Genomic DNA, 13,078 nt, shown 5'->3' on the forward strand with positions numbered 1-13,078 from the left:
TGATTCAGGACGCCAAGGACTAGTTGGTGGTTTGGCGGGAGTGGGATGATTGATTCGGGCCAAGGTGTGGAGTCCCATTCCATCTCAAATCACACGCGGCTGCTTCACAGTGGGACGACAAGGAAGAGGCTTCTGGCAATGATTAGGAACAGGCTCTCAGCTGCTCGGGTGCCTTTCTCTTTTAATAATAACACACAAGATGAACACACACAGCACTCCCTGCCCTTCAGAAGGTACCGTAAATGACTTCCTTTGGGGCTCTCCACAACCCTGTGATGTTTCCGTAAGTCTCACTTTGCAGATGAGAAAAATGAGATCCAAAGAGATTCACTTCTGCCCTGTGATTTAAGCTAAGGGTGGTTGGTCCCTGAACTTTGTCCCTGGGAATGTGCTGTCTGGAACCTTTGATAAGTTATTGAATATCCACCGCCGCTGATGTAATAAATCAATTAAACCGAATTAATAAATCCAGGATTAATCATATGGCCCCAGGGGAAGAGGAGAAAACCACCAGGAGGGGTGGAGCCACCAATGGCAGGCTTTCTCAGGCCAGAGTGTGCAGTGAAGTAACTCCAGGGGAGGGCCCCTGAATGGTAGCTCCAGGGTAGATGCTTCTTGGTGTGCTGAGGGCAGAGTCTGGAATGCCCCCCCCCCCCCCCCACGAGATCTCAAACAACCTTTTCTGAGTTCACTTCAGGACAGGTTTTCTGAATGTGGGACTCTTAAAACATACTGTGTTCAATAGTGGGCTTGTTTATTTATTATATTTTTGAGGCAAGCTTGAGAGCTTCCTGCCTCAGGCTCCCAGTGCTGGGATCTCAGATACGTGCTACCACACTCCTCCCTGTTCCATAATGCGCTGCACCGACTCCTTTCAGGTCAAAGTCAAGTCTCTTCTGCACTCAGGAAATGTTCTCCTGCCCTTGCTTCAGATTTGTTTGTTTTCATGTCACATGTATGGCTGTTTCACCTGCATGCATGTTCGTGAACCTCATTCATTCCGGTACCTGCAAAGGCCAGAAGAGAGCACTGGATCCCTGGATTTAGAGTGACAGAAAGTTGTGAGCCACCAAGCAGGTGCTGGGAGTCAAACCCAGGTCCTCTGGAAGAGCAGAGCCATCTCCGGCCCCAGTGTGCTCCCTCTGCTTTCTCATTTGCCCAGTTTCTTCCTGTTTTGTTTTTTGGGAATTTTCCTCAGCTTTGTGATCTAGCCACAGTTTTGAATTTTCAGTGTGGTAACCCTGTATTCGCGCATCAGATTTCACATGCTTTTGTTCTTTCAGTCTTTAAAAGACTCATTTTAAAATGACTTAAATATGTTTTTATGCTTTCTAAGGATATTAATCTAATATTAATACTAACCCCCCTTTCATCTCTTTTTTAATGTATATGTTTTCTCCTGGGTCAGTTTTTCTTCTTGTTTATCCAGTTCCTACTCTCTCTCCTCCCCTTGGTTTCTTTATCTATCTCTCCATTAGTTTGTATTTAAGGATGGGAGAATTATTTTGGCTTTTCCGAGTGTGACTTTGTGGCTTTCCTCCTGGGATATTCTCTATCTCTGCAGGTGTTGGGGTGGGATTTTTTTTTTTTTTTTAATATATTTGCTTCTCTTTTCCAAAGCAGCTAAGGAGTTGGCCTGTAGGCACTGTTTTTCCCTAGAGTAATATTCTTAGAGTCCCATATATTCCCAGGTTGTCAACTCACTTTCTTTAGGAAAGGTTGCATGTGTGTGTGTGTGTGTGTGTGTGTGTGTGTGTGTGTGCTTGAGTGTGTGTGTAGATGTGCATAGGCTCTTGTGCATGAACTTAGGGTAAAATGTGTCCATGTGGTTGGAGGAAGATGAGGAAAGGCATGAATGCGTCCACCAAGAACAGTGGCCTTTAGAAGGGCCACCAAGCAGCCCACCTCTTTGTGGTCCCCATCTCAAACCAGGAGCCTCCGGGGTTAAACTTCAGAAACACCTTTCCGTTCTAGCAGAGGGTCTCACCTGATGCCCTCTGGCAGAAACGTGTGACTAGCACATGCTGAAATCTCTCCCATCATCTGGATGTGGAAGATGTTCTTTCTGAAAACATCTCTGGTATCATTTTAATAGCTTGGGATGGAAGCTATGAAGAGTGTAAAAACGGAAGGCATGACCACTCCGCGGTATGGTTAAGGGGATTTTTTTTTTCTGTACATAAGGGAGGTGTGAACTAGAGTAAGTTTATGGCAGGGGAGGAGGTGCCAAGGGCTAGGATACCAGGATAGACTTGCAAATGTGCAACAGGCCATACTAAGGGAGCCTGGATGCCAGCATGCACTTTGGTATGCTAATAGGCACCACACATGTGTCCCTTCTGCCAGAGGTAAGGCAAGGACCCCTTTTGGTAGTTCCCAAGGAAGGCTGGCTTTATCTAACTGCCCGAAAGCCTCCTGTAGTCCAGGCTGAGCCTGTTTCTGCATATTTAGACTGCCTTTGGGAGTTTGGAGAATTGGAGTTGCTTTTCGACCTAACAGAGACATCCTCAGTGCTGAGGTAGGAAAATGACTCTTGCTTGGGTGGCCCAGTTTTCCCCACTGGAAGTGGATGTCTTCATTGTTGCCTCTTAATGCATCAGGCAGATAAAATTAAAATGCCTTAATTGGTCTGAATAAATCAGTTTTCACCAACTAAGGCCCTGCTTTTGGGTAATACTATCAGTTTTCCAGGAGACAGCTGTCAAACTTTCCTGCAGGGCCAGAGAAGAATTTGCATGTACTGAGGTGTACTAATGCCTGCTCTCCGGCTGGCTGTGGGCCCCTTTGACAATGGTGCTACCTGGAGAACGCAGAATCCAAGTGGCAGAGCTTCACTTGAGAATGGAAGAAACTCCCTAGAGAGACGAGAAATGGATGTGTAACACCACAGGGCAGAATATGAGGGCCTAGTGGCGTCATACGGCACAATGGAGACCTTGTGCTTACTTGGGTTTGCATTGTGCCCATGTGGGAACTCTGGATCCGGGTGAGCTGCCAGGCATTTGGGAGCTGATACTCTTGTATTCAGCAAAATGTATCTGTACCCTTCTCGGGAGCAATGTGCCCTCATTGGGAGCACTGTGCCCTCTCATTCTGAGCAGCTGTCATGAGGCACGGGCTTATTCAGGTTGCTACATTTTGCAGTCTGGGCACGTTTGACCCACCAGGCCTTAGGTTCTAGTACACAGCTCAAACAAGGTTTTGCCTGAGGGAGGGGATGGGGGCAAAATCATTCAGATTGAGGCCCAAGAGAAATAGGAAGCCCTGGGCCTGTGTTAAGAGCAGGGAAAGTCAGAGTTGCCCCAAGATATTTTATGCTATTTGTGGCTATCGTGAAAGGTGATGCTACCACTTTGGAAAGCAGTGTGGCAGTTTCTCAGGAAATTCGGGATCAACCTATCCCTGGACCCAGCAATACCACTCTTGGGAATATACCCAAGAGATGACCTATCATACAACAAAAGTATATGCTCAACTATGTTCATAGCAGCATTGTTTGTAATAGCCAGAACCTGGAAACAACCGAGATGCCCTTCAATGGAAGAATGGATGAAGAAAGTATGGAATACATACATATTAGAGTACTACTCAGCAGTAAAAAACAATAACTTCTTGAATTTTGCATGCAAATGGACAGAAATAGAAAACACTATCCTGAGTGAGGTAAGCCAGACCCCAAAAGAGGAACATGGGATGTACTCACTCATATTTGGTTTCTAGCCATAAATAAAGGACATTGAGCCTATAATTCGTGATTCTAGAGAAGCTAAATAAGAAGGTGAACCCAAAGAAAAACATATAGACATCCTCCTGGATATTAACCTTCATCAGGCGATGAAAGGAAACAGAGACAGAGTCCCACATTGGAGCACCAGACTACAACCCCAAGGTCCAAACCAGGAGCAGAAGGAGAGAGAGCACGAGCAAGGAACTCAGGGCCATGAGGGGTGCACCCACATACTGAGACAATGGGGATGTCCTTTTGGGAACTCACCAAGGCCAGCTGGACTGGGTCTGAAAAAGCATGGGATAAAACCGGACTCGCTGAACATAACGGACAATGAGGACTGCTGAGAAGTCAAGAACAATGGCACTGGGTTTTGATCCTACTGCACATACTGGCTTTGTGGGAGCCTAGGCTGTTTGGATGTTTACCTTAATAGACCAGGAAGGAGGTGGGAGGTCCTTGGACTCCCCACAGGGCAGGGAACCCTAACTGCTCTTAGGGCTGATGAGAGAGGGGGAGTTGATTGGGGGAGGGATATGGGAGGCGGTGGCGGGGAAGAGACAAAAATCTTTAATAAATTAATTAATTAAAAAAAAAAGAGCAGGGAAAGTGGCTAGGGCCTGCTGAGAAGAGCTCTCTAAGGTCCTGGAGGGGCCTTATCTTATCTTAAACTCCTCCCCCATCCCTCACGTGTTCTGACTGCACTGCCCTTTTCTGAGAAAGCCTAGTAGCTTACCAGAGCTTGCTTAGGTTCCCTGCAAACACGATGCCATTTCACACCCAAGTCTTGAGCATCTATAGATTTGGGAGTCAGCAGGGGGTGGTGGTGGTGCCAAACAAATATCATGGATCCCATTCCCAAGACCCGAAGGGACTGCTATGAAGATCGCAGTCTCCTTGACCTGGCGTGGTGCCCCTGCACAATCTCCTTCGGGCCCAACCAGGGACGCAGGGTGTTTAGTCATAGCTGCGAAGGTCCTTCTCTGCATGGGTTGACATCCTTGGGTTCTAGAGACCTGGATGCAGACATGTGCAGCAGGGGAGAAGGCCTTCTCTAATCCTGCCAGGTTATGACTTGCACTCACGTCTTGAAGATAGATTCTGAGCGATCCTGACCTAACGTGGGTCCCCCGGGCAAACTGTCTCCCTCAGTCTGGATTCCGAATTCTTATATCTGGAGCAGCTGTGTGCAAAGGGTTCTCTGGTTTCAGTGACTTTCTTGTGCCTGATGTTGGGGCTTAGGGATTGGGAGTGGGATGCAGGGCCCCACCAGGTGGCAGTAAGGAGCCAGTCCCTAGCCACTAGGCTCTCACGATGATGCTCCTCCCTGTGGCAGTAGGACTGGCTCACAGGCACCACCAAGGTGGGCTGATTCTCACCAGCTGGAGGGAGAGAGAAAATGTAAATACCATTTGTTTTTAAATACAAAGGAAGTGTTTAAATGCTAAACACCCCAACAGGAAATGCGGCCTTTTGGGTGCCTGGCTGGGACTGCCAGGCTCTTTTGCAGGTTGCTTCAGCCCAAGTAGTAATTTGAAGTGTCAGACTCCAAAACAAACAAACAAACAAAAAAACAAACAAAAGCAAGACAAAACAGCGGGGACCAAGTGAGGCTAGGGGACCCTCAGTAGCTACCTGCTTCTTCCCAACAGCTCAGTGGACTGCTTCAAGTGTGTGTGCGAACAGGAACAGAGACCCAAGCCAAGTTCACCTCCGCGGAGCTGCTGAGGGAGTACATTTCGGTAAGGAGTGAACAGCGGAAAACGGGCAGGCTCTTCCCTTTGGACATGTTTTGATTTTTCTTTAAGGATTTATATAAATTTTAATTGTGTGTGTGTGTGTGTGAGAGAGAGAGTGAGAGAGAGAGAGAGAGAGAGAGAGAGAGAGAGAGAGAGAGAGAGAGAGAAAGGAGGCCAGATGTAGATGTGTTGGGAGCTGGAGTTCTAGGTGATTGTGAGCCACCCAGCGTGGGTGCTGGGAATCAAACTCTGGTCCAGCCCCTGTTTTGTTCTTTCCCTCTTTTTTATTTTTTTTATTTTTTATTTTTTGATAACTGGAGTCTAACCTGTCCTCTTAAAACCTGTATTCACAGTCCAATCCAAAATTCAATGCCTTACTTCAGTTTCTGAAAATTAATATTTGATTAAAGTTATAAATAGCAAAGATCTGCCCGCCTCGTCTTTGAAAGCTTTTCAGTGCAATGTAGGAATGCAACTGTCCTGAGAAAGATGTCCGCATAAACCCAGCCATCACTTTCGTGGGCCCCTGCACAGTGTTTGGCCCCCTTTGCAAGCTTAAGTCAACACTTCTAAACATTTTAAAATTCAGAGCATTCAATTTCCTGTTTGGAATGCCCCCATGATCTGCTTTAACATACAAACCTTCCTGGGTGTGCATATTCTAACTGAGCTTGTGAATGCGGTGGGCTCACGATCCTTGCGACAGTTCCACACATAAGCAGAAAGCTTTTGACTGGACATCACATTTCAATTAATTATCCAAGTATACATTTTAAGTTAGAATCCCAAGCCCAAATTCTGTAAATACTGAAATATTTGGAGCGTAAAATAAGCAGATTCCTTAATCCAAAAGCATTGCTAGTGCAGTATTGTTTCTCTTTAAATGCGTTTATCTTTAATTTCAAACCTTTTAGGGGTTTAAAATACCTGGAAAAAAATACCCTCTAAGAAGGCAAATGTTTTCTCAGCTAATTGAAGTTATTCAGTGACTAGAGACTTGGGCTGGCCAGTTAGCCTGATGGAAGCCAAGAGCCTCCTCATGCTGAGAGAGCTGTCCTAATGTGAGCCGTGGGGCTGGTCTCCTAATGGAGCCGGCTTTGTGCTCATTCCAGTGGGAGGTTGGGTGCTTAAGAAGAAAAGTCAGGTTTTTTTTTTTTCCTGCTGAGCTCTAAAGATTTTTGAGCTTGACTTTCCCCACTCGTTGCCCTTTCCTATCCCTAGCACTGAGATGGCTTTTGTAGACACTGAGATTAGATTGAGTTCTGCAGATCTCAAGGTTTGCTGTGGATTTGTCCCACAGCTTCAAGGTCATCATGTTAACACTAACCAGGCCACGCGGCTCAGTGTCAGCTGTCTCCTGCTTAGCCTCCTAAGTCATCCATCCTTCCTTCACTAAGCTTCAGCCCTATATGAGTTTTCTTTTTATTCCTGGAGTTTCTCAAGGTTCTTCTGGCTGCCAGGCCTTGCAGTACCTGTCTGCCCTGTCTAGAAGGTCCTGGACAGAAACCCTTGTAGCTGTCATCGTTTTCATGTTCTGGGCCTCCGTTCTAGCGCCACATCCTCAGAGATGCCTTCTTCAGCCCTCACATAGTTTTATTCCACTTGTCCCACCTGCCAAACAAGTCCCTTTCTGCATTTTATTACAATACTCTTTTATTACCTAATGTACCCCATTAAAATGTGACCTGCTTTTTCACACAGAGTATCTCACATAGCCCACGCTGTCTTGGAATTCTCAATCTTCCTGCATCAGCTTCCTGGACGCTATAATCACAGGCTATAATCGTAGCACCGCACTGGGCAGAACATGTGTTCCTTGAGTATGGGTCTCGCTCACCGCCTCAGGCACCAGCGTTGCCTGCTGTGGAATGACTGAGCTAAGTCAGCGGAAACCCGTGGCTGTTGAGTTGGTCAATGGCTTTTCTGCTTTTCAGACCTGTGTTCCCGAACACACTCACCCCTTCAAAGTGGGGATGTGTCCCAAAGACTGGCCAAGCCGTGGGGAGATAACCTTCAAGGACTATCGCATGAGATACCGAGACAACACCCCTCTCGTTCTCGATGGGCTGAACTTGAACATTCAGAGTGGGCAGACGGTTGGGATTGTGGGAAGAACAGGTTCTGGTGAGGACAAACTCTGCATTTATTTCTTCGGGGTTGTTGGCTTGAATGTGTACTGGATGAGCTGCTTAAGCCACATCAGAGAGATGAACATGAGTGCTGGATTCATCATTATTCCCCCCTCAAATCTCTTTACTGTAAATTAGGGTTTCAGGTTGATCGGGTGTGGAGAGTTGGAAGCAAATACATACTAGTTTTTGAATTAATTAAGTGAGAATAATTCTGGAGAAATGAGGCCCAGAAGATGAGTTATACGTTAAAGGCCTCTGCGGGGACTGGCAGGTTAATGGTGTTAGGGCAGCCTGGTCCCCCAGAGTGAGGGTTGTCTGCCTGCAAAGGCATCCACACGGAGCCAGTTTCATTGCATTAAAAATTCCCTTAATTAAATGCTTGGCCATGATGGAAGTGAAAACTGCCATTGGAGTCGTTGTGCCTGCTCTCATTGTCCCCAGGAAAATCATCACTAGGCATGGCCCTGTTTCGTCTGGTGGAGCCAGCCTCTGGGACCATCTTCATCGATGAGGTGGATATCTGCACCGTGGGTTTGGAGGATCTCCGAACCAAGCTGACGATGATCCCCCAAGATCCTGTCCTGTTTGTAGGTACAGTAAGGTAGCTGTTTTCAATCATCGCGCATTCCTGTTTGGAGATGGTGAAACTGGGCCAACCAGCAGCTGAGAAACTGCGGGGCCGTGGCTGTTCTTGGCAGTCTTAGCTCAGGGAACTGGCCTGCGCAGGCACGCAGCAGCCCTGTCTGGTTTTGATTAAAGCTTTAGGAGGAGCTGAGGAACAGTGTCCTGAGTCTTGCTGGTATTTCAGAAACTCTGTTATTATAACATTGTATCATCACACCATTAACATCAACATATTATTAGTAGTGATATTAATAGTTTTAATAACATTAGCAATACTATTATTGGTGGTTTTATTACACATCGACTGAGCAGATGCCACAGTTGGTCCACACAGCCCGATTTTATGCCTGTGCTCTGGCATTGCATCACAGTCAGCAATGACCAGTCGCAGAAGTGCCCCCGAGTGCGCAGTGTACTAACTGACTCCCGAGTCTGCACGTGCAGCAGGCTATGGGCAACCACATTAGTTTATTCCTGCCATAGCACAGAAACTATGACTACAAGAACATCAAGGTTGAGACTTGCACAGGTTCAAGATCTGCTTTCAAAACACAGGGGGACCCGAGTATCTCAGCTGGTCCAGGGAGAGGGAAAAGTCCTCCCATCAGGCACTGGATGAAACAGGGAGATGCTATAGAGCTGGTCATATGAGGGATACAATATGAACCTCCAAACACTCGATTCGCATTCCTGGGTGGGGCCTGGAATCTGCAGCCATGCCTCTTGTCCTGGAGGCTGAAAGGGGTGCTGGGCCAAGTTTCTTGTCCCCGCTTCTTTGCCAAGAACTTGTATAAGATTCAGCATGTTTTGTGGTGTGGTGATGCTGTGGACCCTGGTGTGGTTGTGTTTGGTCTCCTACTGGTGGGGTCTCTCACTCCTGCCTGTCTCCAAGGTCTCTGTTCCATCACCAAGAGTTGTGGGTCCTTGGTCTTGTGACCTGGGCTGAGCAAGCTCCTCCCATCATACCTCTTCTTGTCCCTCAACATGCAATGGGGAAGAAGTTTCTAGAGGCCACCCATGGGCCTTCCTGACATCACATCTCCCCATCCTCTTGTCTTCACTGTGCTCACCATCATCTCATCCTTGAGAATCCAGCTTGCTTTCCTTTGCTTCATCGCAGGTTCAACTTGGATCCCTTGGGCAGTCACACCGACGAGATGCTCTGGCATGTTTTGGAGAGAACATTCATGAGGGACACAGTAGGTTTCTGGGGCTGCCCCGATGAGTCCATTCCCAACACCACTGCCCCAGACACCTGGTCCCCGGGCCAGCACTTGGCCAGGCTTATTTGCAGGATTGACACATGTCAGTGAAGTTCAATCCTTAGTTGTTCCTGGTTAGCAAAAACTAGCACAGTGGTATTTGTTAGCTCTCTGGCTGATCCAGGCAGCGGCTCTACACATCATCTCTCGTGGTCCCCTGCACAGCCCTCGGAGGCTGGTGCTGTTAACATTTTCAAGATAACAAAATTAAAGCTCAAAGAAGTGACGTGTCCATGCCAGGTCTATCTGGGTCCAGAGTGAGGGAGGGCCATGTTACTTGGCCTGTGGCCTCACCAGCTTCGTCAGAACAGAGTGAGGAACGGGTGTAGCTTGTTGTGTGATGGCAAGGGTGGTTGGTTTGAGATGTCCATGACATAAGACTTTGTCCTGTTAGGAGCTACAGCCCCAGCTGAGGTCAGTAGCACCAGGGCGCCAAGGCAAGCACCTCCCAAAGTCACTTTAGTTTGTTGCGATGGGCAGGCAGACTTTGTCTCCGCCTTCTGGAAAACTCTCCTGTCCCATCTGTTTTATCCATGAAAATTGTGACCCCGAAGCCCACTTCCATTTGCTTAGACGTTCTCTGGAAGCGCATGCCTGGTTTTGTCCTTTCTGGTGAACCACACTGACTTTACATTATTAACGTCTCCCTTGCCCTGGCCCTCCCTAGCGCCTGTTTGCAGCGTCGAAATGATTGCTGCTTTGCACTTTCTTTCCCATTGTAAGGTAAAGCAAGCGGATGAATGCGAGAGGAGGGGGCAATCAATAAGACGGTGCAGGACAATTTTATAGATCATCAGCATAAATGTGTCATTTTCCGTGTTTTATAGATAATGAAACTCCCGGAGAAATTAGAGGCAGAAGTCACAGAAAATGGTGAAAACTTCTCAGTAGGAGAACGCCAGCTGCTTTGTATGGCCCGAGCACTTCTCCGTAATTCAAAAGTAAGAAAACAGCATGGGAAATGGATTGGTCAAATTCTGGATCTTCCCCGTGGTGCCACTCCATCCAGGAGGCAGAGGCACAATTTAAAAGCCGATCACTGTCTCTTAAGACAAAGTTGTGAGGGGTAAAAAAAATTGAAAAATAACAGCCATTTTCTGGAACGCCACCTTCCTTATCCGGGCTTCACGATGGGAGGTCTTGCTTACATAGTCTTTCCATTCTCCTAGGAAGCTTGAGTTTGGAAAGTATGATCTTAACTTTTTCCCTTTGTCCCTGAATAATCCTGAGTCCTCAGGCATAGTACCTGGACACCCAAGCCTGCAGAGTGCTCTCTTAAAAGATTCGGAAAATTTGCATATGCTTTTCAGCATGGCTTTCAGCCTTCCTGATTCTGAGAAAGAGAATGACAGTTATCACTGTTTTTATTCTTTTTAACAAATCCTATTTTCTGGGGGCTGGAGAGATGCTCGTGGTTAAAAATGTTTGCCGCTCTTCCAAAGGATCTGGGTTCAATTCCCAGTACTCAGATCATGTGGCTCATAACAACCTGTAACTCCAGCTCTAGGAGGTCTTACGCCCTCTTCTGGACTCTGCCTGCACTTGCATGTACAAGTGTATGTACCTGCACACAGACGCAGACATGAACACATAACAATGAAAGAAAAACAAAGAAATCCTGCTAGTCGGGTATTCATCAGTGAATGTTCACAGAAGGAAAGGGGGCCGTTTAATGCCCTTGGTGGCACCATTCACTGTGAGGTAGCTACGAGTTGTGTGAATAATAAGACGTGAACTCTTCAAGTGGGAGGAGATTAGGTCACTTGGCAAGGTCAGGTATAGTTAGGGGTTGAGGTTAAGCCTTCAAATTGTAAAATCCACACAGTGCTTTGGCAGTCAGAAGGATGCTCCTCTCAACTCCAGAGTGGTATCCTTGTTATGTACCCCAAACTCGTATGCTCCCCCATGTGGCAAAAGGGACCTTGCTGTTAGGTTAGGACAGTAAAGATCTTGAAATAGGAGGATTATCTGGGTGGGTCTAGTGTGTCTGTTCCCATGTGTCTATGTAAGACGCAAGCGAGAGCATCAAAGAGGGCAGATGTGATGGCAGGAAAGGGCGGAGGCTGGAAAAGTCGGAGGGAAGGCAGCTCCCAGTCTTGGTTGCAGATTCCCAGGTTCTGGAAATGTAAGATGCAAATTTGGGTTGCTGCAAGTCTCCAGGTTCGAGGTAATTTATCCCAGCAGCTCTAGCAAAGGAATACAGGTGCTGTGGCCAGGCCCACGCTGGCTCATTCTGTGTGCACACTGTACTACAGAAAGGCCTCACCGCGTCTCTTCCTTCCTATTTGCAATGTGTGGCGCTTCCTCCTTCCTCCCGGCAATGTTTGAATAAACTACTTGAAGAGAGGAGAAAATCCAGTCTTGTTCTGCTGGCACATTCCCCTGAGGAAGATGACGGGTGTGGTTGGACTTTATTTCTGGCCTTTTCTGCAGTTTTTCAAGATGGGCGCATAGTTTATTGAGTTTGCCTTTTAGGACAGAACGGAGGCTATGCCTTTTCCTCTTTGCACAGCTTTGGCTTTTTACGGCGCTTCTTCCTTAACAGATCATTCTCCTTGACGAAGCTACCGCCTCCATGGACTCCAAGACGGACACCCTTGTTCAGAGCACTATAAAAGAAGCCTTCAAAAGCTGCACGGTGTTGACCATTGCCCATCGCCTAAACACGGTTCTCAACTGTGACCTTGTCCTGGTCATGGAAAATGGGAAGGTGCAGGAAGTTCTGGTTGGCATTACCCCATCAAAAGCTTCCCCGGTTTTGGCTGTATGGTGTGTCACCTTTTTTTTTTTTCCTGAAAATTTCAGTTCTTCTCTGCTTTTCAGGCGATTGAGTTTGACAAGCCTGAAGTCCTTGCCGAGAAGCCTGACTCTGCATTTGCGATGTTACTAGCTGCAGAAGTTGGACTGTGATGGTCCCACAGTTGATTGGAGAAGAGGCAATGGATGCGTGAGAGGAGAATCCTGAAGGTGGAGTCTTGCGGCCCTAGCCACGGTTCCTCCCACCATGGCACACAGGGTGAGCTGGAACCGAGATGCGTCCCTTGCTCTGCCCAGCCCTTTTGGTCACCCCCTGTGGCGGACTCAGGGCTGGTTCAGGATGGTGAAGAGTGCAGACAAAACTAGTGGGTGGGAAGCTGCCTCTCACCTCTGAAAACCCCAAGGGTCCCTCACGTGTCCCCGCCAACACTGCACTGTGCCCGGGAATGGGTACATTCTGACTTTCTGCAAAAACCAGTCAAGGCAAACAACAGGAACATGCCCGAGGCTGGAGTTCATAGGATTTGCAGGATTCCTCACTTCTGTTGCCAGACAAGGAAAGAGAAAATTGTTCTTTCCGTTTAACTTCATCTCACTTTTGTCCCGACTACGTGACATGCAGGAACTGCACGGGTCCACAGCATGGAAGACAGATGATAGTGTTTGGCATGAGATTTTTCAAAGAAATCATATTCTATGTTGCAGTTGATCTGTTAAAATAACCAGAAAGCAAAACACTGGGGTTTCTGAATAAATGACATTTTTATATCTTCTTTATCGGTCATTAAAATGCAATAAGAAACTAAATGACCCTGAAATGTTGCCTTGCAATCATTT

The 13,078-nt window shown here is 47.2% G+C and overlaps 1 protein-coding gene across 3 annotated transcripts in view; it reads left to right on the plus strand.

The window, feature by feature from the left end:
• Nucleotides 1-12,807, plus strand: part of Abcc12 (ATP binding cassette subfamily C member 12) — a 62,227-nt gene extending 49,420 nt beyond the window's left edge. For all 3 annotated transcript variants that reach the window (XM_057753822.1, XM_057753821.1, XM_057753820.1), the window contains exons 23-29: nucleotides 5,380-5,469; nucleotides 7,401-7,590; nucleotides 8,040-8,199; nucleotides 9,343-9,421; nucleotides 10,312-10,425; nucleotides 12,030-12,194; nucleotides 12,308-12,807. In XM_057753822.1, coding sequence (XP_057609805.1) covers nucleotides 5,380-5,469; nucleotides 7,401-7,590; nucleotides 8,040-8,199; nucleotides 9,343-9,421; nucleotides 10,312-10,425; nucleotides 12,030-12,194; nucleotides 12,308-12,394 — 885 coding nt within the window. In that variant the 3' untranslated portion in view covers nucleotides 12,395-12,807. The remainder of the gene's footprint in view (nucleotides 1-5,379; nucleotides 5,470-7,400; nucleotides 7,591-8,039; nucleotides 8,200-9,342; nucleotides 9,422-10,311; nucleotides 10,426-12,029; nucleotides 12,195-12,307) is intronic.
• The last annotated feature ends 271 nt before the right edge of the window (nucleotides 12,808-13,078 follow it).

Source organism: Chionomys nivalis, chromosome 21 (assembly GCF_950005125.1).
Source record: "Chionomys nivalis chromosome 21, mChiNiv1.1, whole genome shotgun sequence".
Lineage (NCBI taxonomy): Eukaryota > Metazoa > Chordata > Mammalia > Rodentia > Cricetidae > Chionomys > Chionomys nivalis.